The 20546-nt window shown below is 48.4% G+C and overlaps 1 protein-coding gene and 1 long non-coding RNA gene across 15 annotated transcripts in view; one reads left to right on the top strand and one right to left on the bottom strand.

Moving 5' to 3' along the window:
- CELF2 (CUGBP Elav-like family member 2) overlaps positions 1 to 20546 on the bottom strand; it is a 473931-nt gene that overhangs the window by 8403 nt on the left and 444982 nt on the right. For 6 of the 14 annotated variants that reach the window (XM_039871055.1, XM_039871054.1, XM_039871051.1 and 3 more), the window contains 3 exons: positions 11523 to 11654; positions 4684 to 4881; positions 141 to 284 (listed from right to left, as the gene is read on the bottom strand). In XM_039871055.1, coding sequence (XP_039726989.1) covers positions 141 to 284; positions 4684 to 4881; positions 11523 to 11654 — 474 coding nt within the window. The remainder of the gene's footprint in view (positions 1 to 140; positions 285 to 4683; positions 4882 to 11522; positions 11655 to 20546) is intronic. The other 8 variants (XM_039871053.1, XM_039871050.1, XM_039871059.1 and 5 more) reach the window with 3 other exon arrangements.
- LOC120609027 (uncharacterized) lies at positions 454 to 20454 on the top strand. Its single transcript, XR_005654623.1, has 3 exons — positions 454 to 465; positions 14392 to 14393; positions 20321 to 20454. It is a non-coding gene; the product is annotated as an uncharacterized LOC120609027 (long non-coding RNA).

Below are 20546 nucleotides of genomic sequence, written 5' to 3'. Positions count from 1 at the left end.
CACTGCACAGGGAAGGCCCTACCCTGACTTCCGAAATATCTGCCATTTACAGCTTCCTTCCTGGGCCGCCTCACTTGGGGGGGTGGGGGTGGGGGAGGTGGTGAGTGCTGTAATAGTCTAGCTTGGTTTCTTTTGCATACCAAAGCACTTGCTCAGATTGGTCTGTTTGTCAATGAAGACTTTAGCAGAGATAACATTTCCAAAAGGCATGAACATCTGCAGAATGTCCTGGTCTCCAAACTCCTGTGGAAGGTGGTAAATAAAGAGGTTTGCACCCTCTGGACCTAAAGAGGAAAAAAAAAAAAATCAGAGTAAGGTATTCTTCACCTCTTAGCTCCCACCTCCGAGGAACGCTTTAAAAACAGACAGGCTAAGCTCCCCTCCCCGCACCCCCGGGAGAAGACAGAAGAGATGGTGACGTGTCAGGTGCCGCCGGGGCTTTTAGGAAAGCAAACGCCCTTCCGAGTTTCCTCACTTCCTAAGAGACGCTGGTGAAGAGTGGCTTCCTTTGCACTGCTCATCTGTGGGTCACATCTGCTCACTCGACGTGAGCACGCGTGGGGGTGAAGGTGGCGGCCATGGGGTGGCGTTGGGGAGACGGCTACGTTCTGCGCTATGTGTGCACTGTCTCTGCGGAGAGGGTGTCCTGTGCCTTCCAAGCAAATTGTAGCAATTTAGAATAATGGATATGGCAGTAATGCTGCTTGGATTTCTCAATCATTTACCTAATTACCCATCCAGTTTTGATTTGCCAAATCTCTTAACACACAGTCTAATAATCATCTTTATTAGGAATGACTGGCAATGAGTCAAGGCAGGGAAAAATAGGTAGCTAGTTTCACAACTGTGATAGGAATTGTACCACTGGGAATGGGAATTAGCCTTGAACATGAACGCATGAGATGGAGCAGCCAGCCAAAGACTCTTCACTCTTACCCATCACTTTCCAGAAACACTAGAAACAAAGGCAGAATGAGGAAGATCTTAGCTATGTGGGTTGGAAAGATATGGCCTCTTAAGTTCCTTTCCATTTCTCACAGCTCTCCGGCCACCTGCACGAGAACTATCTGAAGGTTAAAAGCAGCAAAAAGGAGAGAGGAGGGAATCCGAACCACCCGATGGACACAGCAGTTAAGACGCCTCCCAGGTCAACAGTGCTGGGGATGGCGGCACAGCCTTTCCCACAGGTCCGGAGAGGCTGCAGGGTGCGATGCCTCTGGGGTGTTGTGTTCTGGGCATGGCGTCTGGGAGGGCAGGGCGCTCGTGCAGCTGGTGAACAGCCTCTGCGGCTGGTTCACGGGACCTTAACTGGCCCTCACAGCAGAGCGGCCAGGGCACAGGCTGCTGTAAGGTAGGTAGGTAGGTAGGTGGGGTGTGGGGGTGTGTGTGGGTGTGGTGTGGGTGTGGGTGTGGTGTGTGTGTCCGCGCGTGCGCTGGGGGGGGCAGTCCATGTGTACGGGGAAGAAAAGGAAAACAGGTAAAAAGAACTTGGTACAAATAGAAAAGATCGACATTTTGGCAAAGAAAAGTCATACCAAGTTTCTCCTTTAAAAAAAAAAAATCATAAAATAAGTGGTGTAATGGGTGGGACTCTTCAGAAGGAAGACTTCCTGAGGCAGATGTCTGAAGCCACATTGACGAAGCATCTCTAAGTGTCAGCGTGACCGCTTTTACTTTCTACACTGATCACAGTTTCCACAGAGAGCCTCATTCCAGCACAAGGGAGGCAGGCTGCATTTAAAGGGACACAGTGGCAGGCTTTGGTCCCCAAAAGTTTCCCGGTTTAATAAAGGACCTTTAAAAAAGGAAAGCTAAACGTGAACAGACACAAAACCCAAATACTGGAAATGGATGTTCTGAGCAAGCTCTGTGTGCCATGCCCACCCTTTGCAATATCTGGCTCTACCATGATTTACTGTCCCATCCAAAGGTGCAGACACACAAATGAGGATCAGCGGGACCCAATCTGAATTGTGGGGTCCTCTCACCTCCTGAAGCCTGGGAAGGAAATGCAGTTTTTATGCACTACGAAAGATTACTGTCGAGGCTGGGATAATCCTGGCATTCTAGACTGCTGTGCCTTCTGAATGTGTCCCTGCCAGACAGGGAACCAAGGAAATATGAAGACAGGTAAACCCAAGGCGGCTCTGTCCTTAGTCATCATGGTCCCAGGAAAATGCCACCATCTCCTACTATGGAGTCCCTGTTTTTTTCCATCACCAAGGAATAGTCTGATGTGGCAAACCAGTACCACCGTTCACACTAAAATGGGAAAAAGGTGACTTGATGTGGCACACCTCTCCTGTGTGCAGTGAAAGCGGCTCCTGCCGCAGGTGCCTAGGGTAAACAAACAAAAAATTTGAGGTTCCACTATTCTCCTTACTTCTCCCTTTAGTAAGAACCAGCTGACAAGCCACGCATGCCTCAGACTTCTCCTAGTACATGTTACTTTAACTTGTTAAGGTTCTGTGTGTGACGTCGCTGGTTGTGGCTGCTTGGTTGTTCATATTCTGTATTTCTCACAGGGGCTTGCTACAGCATAAAGCACTGGGGCGTTTGTATCAGGCGGCCAGCACCTGCCAGCTTCCTGTCGGGTGTCTGAGACGTGACCTGCTGTGTGTGTGTGACTTGCTTCCTGCAAACACGGGAAGATGGGAAGCTGTGGAAGAGGTCAAAGGCTATGTAGGAAAGGCAGGAAAGGTGGTCGGCTTTCCTGGGTTTAGCTCTCTAGGGCGCCCTAACCCTTCAGAAGGCTTGGCGGGGGAAAATATTTAAACCAGATCGGCTCGTGCTCCTGTTGGAAAACGCCTGGGTACGTGACTAAACAGATCGAGGTGACTTTCGACTCTCCTGACCAAAGGACAGAACTACGTAATAGGAAATTTAAAGATCTATTTAATAGTGAAATTCAGTATGGGATTTATTTTTCTTCCCAGTATAAATTGTCTTTTTACATTATATTTTAGATAAAATATTAAGATGGCTTAAGTTTCTTGAGCTCACGTTAGCTGGGCCAGAAGAACGTGGTAAGAAGAGCAGCTTGAGAAGGGGAGAGGTGACTGAAAGGAACTGAACACACACACACCCCGTCAAAAAAATCAAAACCCTAACACGCTACCCTGCTTCCGGCAGCCTGCAGACCTAAATCCACATAATCTGGAGTAGGCGATCCTCATTTCAAACTATTTTACATTAATCCCTGGGGATTAATTACTGCTTAAGAAATCTTGGAAACTCAAGGCAGGGACTAAATGGGAGTAGTGGGCTGAGGTCAGTCAGCTGAGACAAGTGTTTCAAGGCCCATATTCTGTCTGTAAACCACTACGTTTCGAGTCTCTGGTAGTGTCTTCTCAGTGACACATGCTCTATAGTTTGCTGTAAAGCTCTGCTGGATAAGGCAGAGGTGACCAACATTCTCTAGAATGCATGTGGGGGAACTGGCTTTTATGGTCTCTTCTGAGGATACCATTATCTTGCAGGACCCTCCTACTGCTTTAATTTGTCACCATGGTAGTCAGACCTTAGAAAAACGAACCTCAGTATAGGCTTTTCTTTGGGAAGTCATGTATTCATGACGTAGCTCTCCATACGCCTAGGGAAACGGTTGTCTGATGAGCTGTGTATGTGTTAAAAAATCTACCACAGTCACAACCAAGAGTATAGAGAAAGCTGAAATGATGAAAAATAACTTAAGATTTTCACACATCTTGCATTTTTAACGCTCTGTTGTTTATAAGCAGGAAAAACTTTTGTTACACATGAATATCTTTAAAGCTGTGTCCCCTTTAAAATCCACAACTCTACAAAGTAAAACTATTCTATTTATCGAATACCATGTTTAAGGTGAAATTTGTGTTCAGCAAGGAACAGTTTGGAACTATGGGGTGAGAGTAAAAAAGAGAAAAATTAAAAAACAAAACCAGCAGTTCTTCCCTATTCTAACTTCTTTCCCATATTCTAAGCATAACATCTAAGCATAATTCTAAGAATAATATCATGTTGCAGATTTTGCTTTAAAGCAACTTCAATTAAGGAAGAAGAAACCAAAAAGAAGAAAAAGAGACAAGCTCTTCTTATTTGGAATTTTAGAATTAGCTTTAATTTATTCTCACCATTAACTTCCTGCATTTGTCTTACTGGCCGGGAAGAAGGTGATCAATCACTTATTTGCTTCCCCAGAAAACTCCCAATTAAAGACTGGGGCAGTCTTTACAGTGGATCATATCATTAACCTGGACACAGCGCCTACTACAGGCAGGTCTGTGGGCTCTGAGAACTGGGGGGCCTGCGGGGAAGAGGGCTCCACCCAGAGGGCTGACTGGGTCCCCCCTCCCTCGCGCCAGGGAGCAGCCTGTGTAAGCGGAGAAATAATGCTGATTTGGGAGAGGGGCTTCCTGGCCATTTTTGGACGGCAGCAACTACTAAGTAATTGTATAAATGCACAGTGGGTGAGAAATCCATCTTACGATGTAGATGACAGATTAAATCCAAAGAGAAAAGGAAAAGAAGACTGAACCCAAAAGAAGATTGAAATGTATGGTGTAGCCTTGTCAGGTTTCTTAAAAAAAAAACACGAATGGCAGAAAGAGAGCAGCTGCTTCCTCTCGTGCTGCTGGCTCCGACCAGCTTCTCCGAGCACACGCCCCGGGGGCGCCCGCCGAGCCCGGGCCGAGCCGCACGTACCTTCCTTCTGGCTGCCGGCCGCGCTCTGCTGCTGCAGCAGGCTCTGGCTGTACAGCGTGGGCAGGGCCGCCGCCGCGTACTGCTGAATCCCTGAGTAGGCCTGGGTGAGGGCGTCCATGGTGCCCGCCGTGCCATTCGTCAAGCCCGTGGCGCCAAGTCCTCCATTCAGAGCCGCCATACCTGAGAGCATTTGAGCAACTTTACAAAAAACCCAACAATAGAGAAGAGAAATAGCACTTTTCATTAGTGCTTTCCAAAGGAAGTTAGAATCATTTGACACAAGTACAACAGCAAGTGCATGCAGCTAGCACACCAGTGAAACCGACATGGAATTCAAACGGAACTGAAGCCACAGATCATGAGGACGGTGACAACACAGACAACAGCAGCAACAAAGACCCCTGAGCAGTGATCACCCTCACTCCCGAGGCCAATGGTCAGAAGTCACCGAGGTGCGACAGGGAGACAGCACATCTAATCCATGCAGGGTGCTGCTGGCAAGCGCTGTGCTCATCTTCTGGAAATAAGAGCCTTCTGTTTCTTAGAGCTCCGAAGCAGGTAGAAGCACTCCCGGCAGAGGCCTGTGCCATCTGCACACTTAACCATTTGCTGGGCTCTTTGAGGAGCCACGGGATGGCTCACGGGGCTGAGGAGGGAAGGATAAAACTTCCCTCGGAAGCGAACAGCAGAGAAGACAAGCTCTGTGCTCGGTAAACCAGTGAACTGGTGGTTCCAGAACCAGTTTCCTAGACCCTAGGAGGAGGGTGTCGGGACTGGGAGCTCTGGATCAGCCTAGCTGAGGAAGAATTACGGCTCAGGGAAAACGTGGGCCCTGCCCCTAACGCGAGGACAGCGGGTGCTGATTTGGCGTGAAGGGCTGCACAGGGAGGGCCGCTGGTTTTCAGCAGCAAGTGTACGCGTGAGAGTATTAAGCGATGCCCACGTAACTGGGGCTTCTGCCAGTGAAAGAGCTCCACGTCACGTGTTTCAGTCAACTGCAGGGACACCAGCGTCTGGGAGCTGGATCTTGGCTCTCCACTCATGTGAACTGGGTGTTGGCCAGCGCCCTTTTCTGATTTTTTCCCTTGTATCCTGGCTGCTCTTTTGCTCTATTATGGTTGCTGACTGTGTCATATTTTCCCTGAATACTGAGTCAAAACAAGCAAGACTTTATACAGTGTTAACTTTTATATGAACTCAAGACATGGAAGAGGTGACATCATAATTGCCTTCAGTCCCTTTCATGATTAAAACTTTTTTTTTGTTTAAAGATCTGTTTCAGGGAAGAACTTACTGAAAACATTAATGAAAATATTGAAGTGATTAAGGCTATTATTGATCAGGGCCCTTAAAACAGCCAAGATGACTGACCTTGAAAGAAGCTGGTAAGAAGTCCAATGAGAACAGAGGATAATTAACATAAGACCGCTTAGAAACGACCTAGAGGAACCAAATACCAGAGTCACCTCAGCACTCCCATCCGAGTTTCTCCCTGCCATCTTCAGGGAAGAGGGGCTGTCCTGCTGACTCCATGTTCTGGCCTTTTGACAACTTCATCTCTTGGGTTAAAAGGGCTACAGGCAGGACACAGATCGGACCCTCGCACTACAGCAGAGGGACCTCCCAGTGCCTCAGGTCTAGTGTTCCTCCTGGGGACGTGGGGTTGACGTTACCGAGGCCTGGGGTGGCGAGGAGGCAAGGAGAGTCTAAACAAGCCTGGGAAGGAAGTCAAGCAGACCTAGGAATGCAGACAAAGCTGAAAGGGCGCTGGGCAGCAGAGGCCCTGCCGACTCGGCTTTGTTTCTTATCAAGGAGTCTGTTCTGTTTTCCCATCATGCAGATAAGAGCTGTTGAAGAGCTTGGGAGCAGTCTGTGCTCCCGATCAAACGACCCCTCAGACACCGACCAGTCACATCTACCTCTCTGCCTCTTCTGCTCTTCATCCCTGTTACTCCTATGGCTGAAGGGACGAGGAGCAATTTCTTTTCCTCTTTTGGTCTTATTTCACCCTCACCTCCCGATATCCGCATGATTGCAAAGAAACATCAGTGTTTCTTTTCTGAGAGAGGTGAGAGGAGGGTGTAAAATGACTCAGGAGAGCTGGGCACAGTTGATAAGTGCTGCTGGTTTCGTTTTTGTCAGGCTGTTAATAGGTGCTAGGGATAGAGACGGTCACGTCATGGGTTCGGCCCTCTGGAAAGCGAGATTCTGTGTGGGAGGAGGTTCTAGGAGGAACAGAGAGCAGGGACTTGCCATCCACTCATGCCCCAAAGTGTACAGCTCTGTGTGCACTGAGGCCTACAGAGCTACGTGGGGCGCAGTGGCCGGCCAGACGTGGCTGAAGACAGAGCCCCACGATGGATCACTCTGCCACCAGTTGGGGTGGCTGAGAGCACTGCACCTCCGTGGCCCCGGCCCTGCCATCACGAGTGCCTTCTTGCGACCTGTAGCCTCCCAGACACACAGGTGGTATTTAAGTGCCACCGTCACTGGTGCCCCTGACACCCTTGTCAGGTGAATGACCTTCTCTTTCCCCCTTTGGCGAATTTGTCTGGTTCTCTTAAAACACAGAAGCAGAATGAACTTCATGCTCCTGAAAGCCTGGATGTATGTTTCAGGACCACAGTCCTGTGTGGCTTGCAGCTCTAGTAGGTGACACTGCAGCCACATCCCGAGGCTTCCTGCCTACACTTCACAGCGGCTGGCTGTGTTCTGGACTGGACCTTGGGGGTGATCTGCTTTCCGAAGGGCTCTTGCTTCAGCTGGGTCTGTGTGTAGCCATGGCTGGGGAGGGAGATGGTAGCGGAGATGCTAAGTAAAGGGGGCGGTGGTGCCAAAGAGGACTAATCAGGGCCTTTGCAGCCCAGGGCTTTCCTCCTCCGTGGTACAACTGTCTTTCTGAACAAAAAATAAGGGTAAAAATTCTAACAAGTACAAATGCATTGAGAATGTTTAAAACCAAAATTTTCCTGGGAATTCTGGTGTGTGTTTGCCGAAAGCCAAGGTAGGATCAGTAATGATGACCTGGTAGAATCTGAAGGGCCATCAAAGGAAGATTTCAACCTCTGAGAGTAATTCCTGCGAGTTATCTACTGTTATTCTGTATTGTCATCATTATATAAAAGATAACACTGTCAATTTAGCTGCTGGTATCTGACTGCATCCAAAAACTTTGGACAACAGAAACAGAGGTTTGAGGAAGGTTAAGTTGAATAAAATGCTCCCCCTTAAAAGAATAAGGCTTTTCTTGGAAAAGGCCAGATGGACTGATCATTTCATCCTATTTAATCTAGGTTCCCATGAAAGCTATTTGGATGAGGAAGGCTGGGACAGAATGACAGAGGTGGCAAGCCTCAACAAGCGAGGGTCTTTGCAAATGGTCTATCAGTGCGTATCTTGACTCCTAAGTGCTTTAAACTTAATTGCTCTCCAAAGGTCCTCAGCTGATGGAGACCTGAGGCGCTGTGAGGCTGCTGAGTAAATCTCTGAAAGTGACATAGGAGGACCCGCCCATAAATGTGAGCATGAACACTTTGTGGCCACTATGAAGATGGTACTGAAATGGAGAATCAGAGGCAGAGCATCATAAGCACACTACAGTTATTTGCAAGCCACTCTGTTAGATACGTTACCAAATAAAAAAGGGCAAAAGTGAGGAATGCATTAATAAATTCTCACCAATCTGTAATCTATTTAGTGGGATGTGTCCTTGGTGTTGATGAAGTATATCCTTCTAAGCTGCAAGCTGGCAATGAGAACTTAAGTATAAAATGTCTAAGAACCAGATGAATGCGCACATGTACAATTAGTGGTATTCATACATATGCCTGTGTTACTCTGGTCACAAGTGTGTGTGAGGCTGTGTGGGCTTATGTGTCCCACTACATATATCTTTGTATGTTTTAAAAATACAGATTAAAAGCAGTCATTTCACAATACAAATAAAGGGCGACAAGCCACAAGATATGCCCAAAGCATCTCCTCTTTCTCTCCGTTACATAAAATGTTTCCATAAACACTATTCACCAAGCATCTGTGGTGGGTTATATTCAGACCATCATAATTTTGAGTCCTATATGGGTAAGCCATTTGGAAGGACTACGCCATTTAAACAAGGAAAAACACATTTAAACACACACAATCAGATACAGACTCTTGAGTGGACATATCTGCAAAAAAATATTTTCATCTTAGTTCAGATATTAATATATGAAACATGCCTGGAGGACCCGCAAATAATCACGGGTGGAAGCTCTGCAGGTGAGTCACCCGCACTCCTTCCTTTCGATCTGGCTAGTTTCTGCTTTTAGCTCGCGGATCCCGTGCTTTTTCCCATTAGCCCCTCCACTCGTGAATGTATAAAGTAGAAAAAGGAGATCAGATTCCATTCGATTTAGCTACTTGTCTACTAACCAAAACTTTATTCTGGGGGGAGGTGAGGGGCCGCCTCTCAGGGAAGAAGGTACAATTTACACTCAGATGAATTTGGGAACTAAGTGGATTCCATCTACCTACTTTCTTCCTGGCTCCTTCATGGGCAAAAATTGGTCCTGTGCTGAAAATCAGAAAACTGCCCTGTGGTGGCCTGTAATGGTTTCTGGGATGGAGCGGGTGGGAGATGGCAGTGGAGGCTGCGGCCAGCTGTTTTTAGAAGCTGCCTCTGTCTAGGCAACTGTTTCCTGACTACCTGCTTTGAGAATTATCTGGCAGAACAGGCAGCAGCAACATCTCTGTTGAGGGAGAACGGTGTGGAAGAGGACACTCTGTGTTAGGGTCCCTCTTGGTCTTTGGGACAGGAAGCAGATGATAGCTCCGAGCTGGGCTGGGACCGTGAAGCGGCTCCGCGCACAGCCTCTCCTCACCCGAAGGAACGCGTTTTTGTTTGAGCGTGGATTTTGGTTTAACGAAACGTCCTCCTGGTTCATACTCTCTGGTAGGGGTTATTTGAAACTGGACGCATTCTTAATTTTCCATGAACTCAACACACTTATATTAACCCAATGGCAAAGAATTAAAAAAATAAAACCAACAACTTAAGCCTGTTGTCCTTGCCAGAAGCAAAATTCGTGTAACACAGACTCCACACAAGAACGACTCATGGTTTCTCTGCCACTCGACAGAGTCCCTCTCCAGCCCCTCCTCACGATGGAACATCCCAGCCAAGTACGACAGAACAGGACGGAGAGAGGCGGGACGCACACACGAGGACGACACACAGCAGTCATGAGCACGTGCTGAGGAGGACAGCCACTCCCACTGGCCTGTTACTGTGCAGACCAAGGACAGGCAGGCGATCAAATCAAAGTCCTTGTTTTAGGGGAACTAGGTCCTGGGGCAAGAGAAGCAGCATGGAGGGCTGTGTGCAAACACACACACCTGCAACCGAGGGCAAGGACAAGTGGGCTGGAGCGTCTGCAGAACAAGGTCAGAAACAGCAGTCAAGGCACTGAGGGCCCAGGGCTGGGGGAGGGGGCTGGAGGCACTTGTACTGGAGCAACACTGTGCTGTCCCGTGGTTACCTCTGCTAATCAGCGTATCTGCGAGGGAAAATGTCTCTCTTTTCTTTTTTTTGGCCAAGGATCAGATAAAACTCAGTCCAAGTTTTTGTTTGCTTTTCCCAGAGCATCTGAAGAAAAGGATTTCATAAAACCTGAAATTTTCCTACCTTAAAATACAAGATTTATCTTCTTATCAGGATTATAAAAGTTACTCTTCATGCAGATGAATTTTAGATTCTTTTCCAAATAAACTGAAAGGTATTCTTGAGCTTTCGAAGTAGAATTATCGGGATTTCTTTCTTTTTTGCCTTTTTAAGGAAACTGTATTGCCTGACTGCCCTGTAAAAACAGTTCCCTTATTCAACCACGGCTTGAAATGGGACAACCTGCCAGGGACCCCTCTCTTGATGGGTGGTGTGGGTTGCACAGTAGGTACCTGGGCCCCCAAATCAGAGTCTATAGGCTGTCATGGACCTGCTGGGCTTGGCTACTCTCAGGCCCCCGAGGGGGACCAGACAGACCAAGGGAGAGGCAAATGAGGTGTCCCCGCTGGGGCTGAGGGCAGTCTCCCCATTTCGGGAGCCAGCGCCAAGCAGGAGCCTACACCATGCTCATCTGCGGGCGGAAACCCATCAGTAGTGGGTGAGCTACGGGGACAGACCCAGAGTCCTCCGGAGAGTCCCGTGTGGGTCTAAGTGACCTGTGAGCGGTCTGCCCCCCGGCCGCGGTGGAGCCCCTTTGGGGCTGCACGGCTTACTGTGACCCATGTCGCTCCAGGAGCGGGTCCTGCCTGCTTAGCTGGGTCTCTTTTCCAGGCCTCACCCCCTACGCTGCCATAAGTATCTCCAACCTCTGGGTTTCAGAGCTGGAAGGCACCTTTAAGATCATCAGTTTCCCAACAGGACTCTGAGCTCAGAGTGAGGCAAGGCTTGGCCTCAGGTCCTGTGGGTAATCGCTAGTGATTTCGGAGCCGGCCCCACATGCCCCGATTTCTGGTCCATCCCCTTTTCTCTTATTAACACTGCCTCGCAGAAGGACAGGACAGATCCAAATCCAAATCCAAACCAAACCCAATCCCTCGAAACCTGCAAATAACTGCCAACCACAGAGATCTGCGGATGGAAATGCATGTAGTATGTATCAGAAAAGACGGGGGTGGCGAGTGGTTGGGCATTTTTTGAGGCAAAACGAACGCGGACAGCATGTGCCTGTCAAAGCATGCGCTCCTCCATCCCAAGTTTTAGTTCTCCCAGGTACAGATCCTTTTTAGGTCATTTCTGGCTGACCGCTTCCTGCGGAGAATTTGGGGGAAGGCTGTCCACCAGAGCAGCAAATACTCACTGTTGATGGTACCTGCTAGTGCGTTAATATTGTTCAGTCCGACAGTGGCTCCCGCCAGTCCTTGCAGAGTCCCCAGAGAGGTCAAAGAATTCATGGCTGCACCAGCAGTGGAGTTGGGGGTTGAAGCAGCCACTGGAAGACAGGAGACGGGAACATGGGGAGAGAAGCACATCATGAGTGAAGGCTGACCGCAGTGGGTGGGCCGGGGGTCGTGCGCACACGTCTGGCGTGACTGCACGTGTGACTGTTTTAAAAATTACGTTTAGTGATTAAAAAAATCGTCATAGCCCTCTTTGGCCAGTACAGCGACTACGCTTATTGCTGGTTAGGAGGGAGAAATTCTAGAAGACGAGGCCCATCCTGGGTAGGCTGGGCTCTCCTTAGCCTCGGGGGAGCTCAGAGCTAAGCCCCCTTCTCATCCAGGCTAACAAGCCAACGAGTGGGGAGTAAAACGGCAGGCCTTGGCTTTCTCATTGTTTTTGCTTCAGACTTAGCATTTTTCTCAATGAAGATTAAAAAAAAAGTCATACATTTTCCTGATTTTCACAGAAGACTCCATGCAGACCCCTGGTGGTGGTGGCCATAGAGGGGGTGGCGTGACCCGTCCCCCGGCCCTTAAATGACAGCCCTATTGGGATGTCATTCACGGGCCATACCTTTACTCCTGTAAAGCGTGCTGCTCGACAGTTTTTAGCACCGTCACAGAGAGGCACGAGCAGCACACTCTCACCTGGACGTTGTTATCATCCCCAGAGACACCCACACCTTTGACACCAGCATCCACGGACCCGCGCGCTCTGTGGATCTGCCTGGTCTGGACACTGCACACAGATGGAATCGTGCACTATGTGGTCTTCTGTGACTGTCTCCTTTCACTCGACAAAATGTCTTCAAGGCTCAGCCACGTCGTGGCCTGTCGGTGCCGCCTTCGTAAGTGGAAGCACTGCATTTGTTTATCCCTTCATCAGCTGTGGACATTATGGTTGTTCCCACTCTGGGGCTTTTATGAATAATGATGATATGAAAGTGGCAAGTTTTTGTGGAGACATGTTTTCATTCTCTTGAGTAAATATATAAGACTGGGATGGCCGTGTCATGTGACATCTATGTCTATAACATTTTGAAGAAACACCAAACTGTTTTCCAAAGGAGCTGGACTCCCTAACCCTTTTATGCTTAAACCTGCTTCTGCATATAGCACTTAAGTACCCTGCATTTGTACAGTGTTACAATTGGCCGACTTTCCTCACACACATCACCTTTATCCTGGTGATGGGGTAAAGGTTAAACTCAACTCTGTCCACAGCTAAAAAAAAGAACGTGGTCCATTTCTAGCTGTGAAATCAGAGTATGAGAACTTCCTTTCCATCTAGCCCGGCCAGGAATGTCATCCATCCTCCTGGATTGTTCCTGGCCCATGGGAGCTCATCCTGGCTCTGCCCTCAGAGACCACACAGCATTGCTTACAGCGTACCTCACTTGGGATCCCTTTTGGATGAGGCCAGATCAGACGTCTAAAACCTGAATTCCCTACCTTGTCACATTTCTGTCTGAGTATGACATTAGCTTCCTCATAATGTATATTTTCTTTTTAAAAAAATAATATTACATATAATCAAGCCACTGTTTCTAGTCCTTTTATATTATGAAACTTTTCAGATATACGTAAAAGCAGAGACAGTAACACAATGATCCCCCATAAACTCATATCCAGATTCTAAGAATATTTGAGGACCAACTCCTTTTCTTTATACTTTATCCTAAGTATAAAGAAAATTTCAGATTTTACGTTATCTCACTCCTACATACTTTATTATACGACTCTAAAAATGGTGGACATTTTCTTTTAAAATCCCAAACCATTATTAAACCTAACAAAATTAGCGATAATTCTTTGGCTTCATTATGTGCTATCTTGTTTGGGATCTTTTCAGTACGTGCACGAGTAAGACAGGCCTTTATTTTTCCTTCTTGTACTGTCCTTTGTCTTGCTACCAAGCTTTTGCTAATTTCACAAAATGACTGGGAGAATGTCCTTGTTTTTCCATTTTCTGGAATAGATTGTATAAGATTGAAATTACTTGTAGGTTAAACGTTTGATAGAACTTGTCAGAAAAAATGATCTGGACTTTTCTTTTTAATGGGATAATTTAAAAATATTGATATTTCTTTAAAGAGGATTATACAAGGTTTTCCTCTTCAATCAGTTTTACTAAGCTATAGCTTTCTATGAATTTGTGTATTCCATTTCGGTTTTCAAATTTATATTGATATACAAGCCTAAGGTGCTGTTGAAAACGATAGAAATTTGGGTGGTGAGCAATGAAGAAGAGACATGTAGCTCCATAAAAGCAAAACAGCAGACCAGTTAGGAGTTCAACAGAGAGAGTCAGAAAGAGAGACAACTAAGAATTCTCCCGGGGTCAGAGCAAGCTTTAAGGAATGGCCTTGAGGATGTTCCCTGTGAAGGGGTCTGTCTTTAACTAAATCAGGCTCTGGGGGAATTTTATGCCCCAGGGCCAAAAACAATGGAACAAACAACTAGAGATTATATTAGAGGGTAACAGCTGGATGTGATAACAAAAGTTTCATAATATAAAAAGACTCATCAGAAATTTAACAGGGAGGCCAGGCAGGGGCATTTGGAAGAATTACACCATTTTAAAAAAGGACATATAAGAAAGTCACTCACAGCCAAAATCTATGCCCTCTGAGTGACATCAGAAGCATACCATAGGGAGAGAGCCTTCCTTGAACTAGTCCAGTCTAAGCAAATAAGCAAACAAGAGGCTGGGTTTGGTGGCAGGAGGTGTAGAGTGAGGAGCATCGGTGTCAGGAATTGCTATGATGTATTACCTAAAATGTCCAGTCGTGCACAAATTATGAGATGTACAAAGAAACAGGAAAATGTGATCCACACACAGGAAAAAAGCTGGCAACAGACTGTTTGAGAGGGCCCAGATATTGTATTCAGCAGACATCAAAGCAGCTATTATAAATATGTTCAAAGAACTAAAGTTAACTATGCTTAAAGAATTAAAGAAAGATGTGATGACAGTGTTTCACCAAATAATATCAGTAGAGATAGAAAGTACAAAAATGAACAAAATGGAAATTCTGGAATTGAAAAGTAAATTACAGAAATGAAAATTCACTGTAGGGCTCAACAGTAGATTTGAACAGGCAGAAGACTAAGCCTCAGAGAAATGTGCACACCATTAAACACACTAACATTCATGTAATGGGAGTACCAAAAGTAGAGAAAAGAGCAGAAAAAATATTCAGAGAGACGATGATCAAAAAGTCTCCAAATTTGATGAAAAATAATCAATATATCCAAGGAAGTCAACAAACTACAATTATGACAACAAAAACAGATTGCGCCCAGACACTTGACAGTAAAAATGCTCAAAGCCAAAGATGAAGAGAAAAATCTTCAAATCAGCAAGAGAGAGAGAGAGAGAAAAAAAAGAGGCTCATCATGTACAAGGAAATCCCAATAAGATTAACAGCCGACTTCTCAGCACAGTGGACCAGAAGGTGGTGGGATGACATAGTCCAAGTACTGAAAGGAAAAATCTTTGAATTAAGAATCTTATATCCAGCAAAACTATCTTTCAAAAAAAAAAGAAATAACAACATTCCTAGAGGAACAAAAACAGAATTTGTTGCTGGCAGATGTGTCTTGCAAGAAATACTAAAAGCAAGTGATTCCAGACAGTAATTCAAATCCACACACACACACCAAACAGTGAACACCAATGAAGGTGATTACTTAGGTAATTATAAAAGACAGAATAATTGCATTCTTTTCCTCCTTTCTTAATTGATTTAAAAATCAGCTGCCAAAAACAATATGTATATAATTGTATTGTTGGGCCTGTAACGTATAGAAATGTTAACATATTTGACAATAAAAGCACAAAAGTGGGTGGGAGGAGGGACAACGGCGTATTGGAGCAGGGAGATGACGCCGGACGATGACCACAGAAAGGGAGGAAGAGAACCAGAAATGGTAAATAAGACAGTTCCAAACAAACGGCCGATACACACCTGCTGTCCTGTCTTCGTCTCTTTAAAAGACGTTAGATTATGTGACGTGATAATCATAACAATACATCGCTGGGTTTGGAACATATATAAACGTTATACGTGTGTAAATAATAGCACAGCAAAGGGAGGAGGGGAGAGAGTTCTATAGGAGGAATGTTTCTGTATCCCGCCGGCACCGAATATGAAATACGAAGTGGATTCTGATAAGGCAGGGCACCTCCTGTAAGTCCTAGGGAAACCACTAAGAAAAAAAAATTAATACTGAAAAACCATTCCATTAAAATGTGAGAAGAGCAAATATTTACTTCATGCAAAATAAAGCCATAAAGGAGAAACAGAAGACCAAAAAGACACGAGACAGAGAAGAAGTACAAAGGCACGTGAAAATGCAACCATGTCAGTAGGGACATGAACCGTGAATGAATGAAACAATCCAATCAGAGGGCAGGGAAGGTCAGACTGGATTCAAACCAACCAAAACAATCCGAACAACAGTGAAAGCCAGACCTGTCCATGCTGCCGACAGGAGACGCACTCCGATTCAAAGACACCACCAGGCTGAGAGTAAAAGGATGGAAAACCATGTACCGTGCACACAGCAGCCACAGGAGCTGGACTGACTCTGCTAATGAGAGACCGTGCAGATCTCACAGCCATGCTAGGGAGAGAGAACTGGGTCGACTGCCTGCACTGCGGGGGCCTTGTGCATGCCTTCACAGAAACCCGTGTCCTTGTCCTGGTGACACGTAGCTGGTAAAAGGACTCCAGCGCCCACGCACGGTGACTGTTGGAAAAGCCTCCTGGATTCAGGGCTGTGTCCCTGACCTCGCTCAGGCTCTTCACGCAGCTCTGAGAGGAGGGAAAGGAGCGGGAAGGAGCGGGCTGAGGAGACAGCCCTCAAACGGCACCGGAAATGGCAGGAAGCAGACGCGGCGACCGGATCAGGGGTCCTGGCCCTCATCTGAGAAACACGCAGGAGCCACCGCCATCAGAAAGGCCCCAGACTCGGCCCCGCTCACGCCGGCGGTGGGGAGGTAGGGGTGCGAGGGCCGAGAGCAGCGACCTGGAGAAAGTGGCTTATCCGGGGACACCCCCACGGTCCTAGAAAGCCTCACGATGGGCCTGTCGCCGTGGTGATGGTGTGGAGTGCTCACTGTAATTGATGGGGACACAAAGCATATGACAGGGTCTTATGACCTTAGCCTCTGCAGCTTACAATTTTCCGACCTCGTCTACGGCACAGACCTCATTAGTCTCTAATCCTCTGTGCCACCCCTGGGGAGGGGTCGCCCTCCATCCAATCTGTGGTGGCAGGAGAAGGACCATGAAGGTTGGTTAGCTGTGCATCACTGAGAAGGACAGGAAAAAATGCCCTAGCCTGGCCCCTCAGGTACCAAACGCCAAGGCTACTGCTCTAAGTAGCAGCATTATAATTTCGCCACTCCCCTCTAAAAACAAAACTGGAGGCGAAATGGGGCTGTGGTTAAGACTGAGTGCTTTCCATTCAAACTGCTTCCTCGTTTCCCCAGGCTCGTGCTCCATCATTTTTCTATGGAGGAAAAAAAAAAACACCACCCAACATAAAAAGTTGGGAAGATTAAGTAAGGTGCGCTATGTAACGCACTTGGCACAGTATCCGGCACCACCTGGGGACTTTTACATCGTCAGTTACTGGGTACAGGGTGAACTGAGAAGACGAGCCTACACAGGATATATTCCACAAAACAACCAAAAATTGGATACAGTTTTCTCCACTTTCAGTCTCAACAACTTCGGTTATTGAGGGCTACACAGCCACGGGTCTCATTCCCACCGATGACGCGCCAGTCCGGGAGGCTTCTCTTTCTACAAAGGCCACGTGGGAGCTGTTGGCCTAGAGAGGCTGCCCGCTGGCCCTCTCGCCCAGAGACATCAAAGCAGCAGGAAGGAGACGCGTCAGTCACCGACTTCTAGCTAGAGTTTCGGTGTCAAGAGGCAAAAGGAGTTAGATGACAGGGAAACTGGCTGATCTCACGCTTCATGGGTGATTCTGCACATCCCTCAAGTCTGTAGGTCGGGTCTGAGGAAGAGGTGGGTTAAAGTCACTCTCTGCGCTGGTGGATAATTCACAACTGTGACGGCGAACAGTGAGTTGGAGAGAAAGCTCAGTAGACGCCTCTAACAGCAGCCCCGGGGAAGCCCGGGCTCGGGGGCCGTGGGAGGAGTGGACGAGGCTGGGAAACTCACTGGCCCCGTCTTGAGGCTGATAATGAAGAATCAACATGCAGATTAGAGGTCTCTTTCGCCTCGGCTGTCTATTTATTTTAAAACCCTGGCAGACCGGCTACAGTGACCTGGACTGGACTGCACGTGGTTTTCCGACCTCTGATTCTGCTGCTCTTGGGTACCCCCAGCGGGCAGACGGGGAGGCGGGGGAGGGCGGGAGCAGGAGACTGAGAAAAGTGAACGCAATAAGCTGCCTTAACGTGAGACGACGCCATGTGCTCTGCACGTTTGGACGATACTCTGAAAATTTGTCCCGATTTGAGTATAAGTTGGAAAGGATACCTTGATTGGGTATCTAGCTGCCTTCAAGAACCTTTTGAAATCTAGCAAAGACTATTTAAAGCAAAGAAAAACTCGAATTTGTCACACGGCCAAGCTCCATCAAATACTTCAAAACAAAATATTCAACAGATGCACAGCAGAGAAAGAGACCCGAGACCCGAGAGACAGAGACAAATTAAATGCCACCAACACACACATTTTCCTGTTTCTCTGTTGGCAGACTGGCGAGACGCTGCCTTGGGGAACTGCATTCTGCCCACCTAAAATTCCCGTTGGTCTCCGCTGAGAAGCGTGTCCTCTGCGTTCTCAGTTACACTGCTCGCGGGACGCTCCGGGACAAGGGTGGTGGCGGGTGCTGGGTCCTGGTCGCCCGGGCCGCACGGCGCGGCCAGTGGGGAAGCCTCCGGGGAAGCCGAGCCCGCCCCCGGGGGCCACGCAGCGCGTCGTGGGTCCCGTTTCTAGCCTGTTTTACCGCTGCTGAAAAACTCCCAACCAGCCCGAAGATGATACGACCCGCCGGCTAACCGGGTGCGCGGTCAACGGAAGCTGCGTTTCACCTCCCCCGACGGCGACACAGTTCTCTGCCTTTTCATGAAACGCCTTTGCCTGTGGCGGGAGCTGCGGGGTGCAGGGACGCTGCCGGTGCGGTGTGTGGACTTCGGTCCGGTCACGGAGTTTCTTGGCTCGTCTGCCCACGTTAGCTCGCGGTGGGAAGGGCTCCGGGCTGAGTGGGCTGCGAACCCCCACCCAGTCCAGGGGACATGCTCTCCCTCCTCAGGGCTGTGCCGTGTCATAGGTAAACGACATATCTATCTACACGCATTGCTTGGTCCAGGTCACAGCTGCCCGTCACAGAGTGGCCAGGCCCGCCATTAGGTCTCTTGCCATGCAAGGGGAGAGGAGCGGGGGAGGGAGAGAGAGAGGGAAATAAAATAAAGGGAAGGAAACGAGGTGGAAGGGGAGAAGGAACAGCAAGCTCCAGGAGTAGCTGCGTCCGATGTGACAACCAAGAGCTGGACTTGTCCACCCAGCTCCGTCCCCGTCGACAGTAACACATCGCGACGAGCACTTCGCACGTCGTCTTCCGTTTCGGGTCGGACCCACCCAGGCAGCCCGTGCACGAGCTATGAGGTGGTCCCCACTGTGGACCTGGGGAAGTGGGGGGCTCGCCCGGTGCGCACGGGGAGTGGGTGCGCCTGTGACGGGGCGGTGACACCACGTCTGCGCCGAGACACATAACAGCTGCGGGAGAGGGGCGATTTGGGAAGGTCACCTAAACCAACCCGAATAACAAGCTGGCCTGATCTTACCCGAGAAAGGCGTTCTCTGTTTCCTCTTTAAGTTTACTTACGGCGCAGATTCTTTTTTTCTCAGCTTTGCAGAGAAAAGCGCCTCTGCTCCACGTCCCAGGAAGAGCTCCCCTCTGGATAAACTGGACGGCCCACCCTCGCAGCCTGCGTGAGCCTCGACTCCCTTACGGGAGGTGAGTGACCATTCTGAAACCCGAGACACCAGGGGGTGCTTGCGAAGTGCCCTCCTGAGCTCTGTTCTTCTCTGTTCTCACTTCTCTGCTGCCAGGAAGGTAGATTAAGCTTATGAGGGCCCCCAGGGCCGTGTTTGGACAGCAGGTCAGAATTCCTGCTGTGTTCTCTGGTGGGCAGAATGGCGGTTTCTTTCCCTAAAGATGCCACGAACCAATTCCTGGAACCTATGACTATGCTAGCTTACGTGGCCCAGAGGAATTCAAGGTGCTGTCTGGCTGACCGTGAGACGGGGAGATTATCCCGATCATCTGGGGGCGGAGGGCAGTGTCGTCACGAGGGCCCGTTAAGGTGGAGGAGGGACCGGCAAGAGAGAACCTGAGAGATGGCAGCGTGGGCGGTACCTGACCGGACACTGCTGGATGTGAAGATGGAAGCAGAGGCCACGAGACGGGACAGTCAGCGGCTTCTAGGAGCTGGAAGGGCGAGGACAGAAAGAACTCTACCTTGCCCGACACCTTGATCTTAGCCCAGGGCATATGTTGGGCTTCTGACCTGGAGAACTGGAAGACAATGAATTTGTGTTGTTTTAAGCCTAAGTTTGGGGTAATCTGTCACAGCAGCAATAGAAAACTAACATTCCCCAACTTAGTTGTGCCAGGAATAAAGCTAATAATGACGATAGCTCATATTTACTGAGTGCTTACCATGTGCTAGTCATTGTTCTAGGGACTTTAGATGTAGCTCATGAGTCCCCAGCCCCTGGGCTGTGGACCGGTACCAGTCCATGTCCTGTTAGGAACTGGGCCACACAGCAGGAGGTGAGCTGTGGGTGGACGAGCAAAGCTTCGTATGTGCAGCCGCTCCCCAGCGCCAGCATCACCGCCTCAGCTCCACCTCCGATCATCAGGCACTAGGTTCTCATAGGAGCACTGGTCCCTGG

The sequence above is a fragment of the Pteropus medius genome, unplaced genomic scaffold, assembly GCF_902729225.1.
Source record: "Pteropus medius unplaced genomic scaffold, Ma_sr-lr_union100, whole genome shotgun sequence".
In the NCBI taxonomy this organism is placed as follows: Eukaryota; Metazoa; Chordata; class Mammalia; order Chiroptera; family Pteropodidae; genus Pteropus; species Pteropus medius.
The sequence above is the reverse complement of the archived record's forward strand: the minus strand, read 5'-3'. Positions and strand labels throughout refer to the sequence as shown.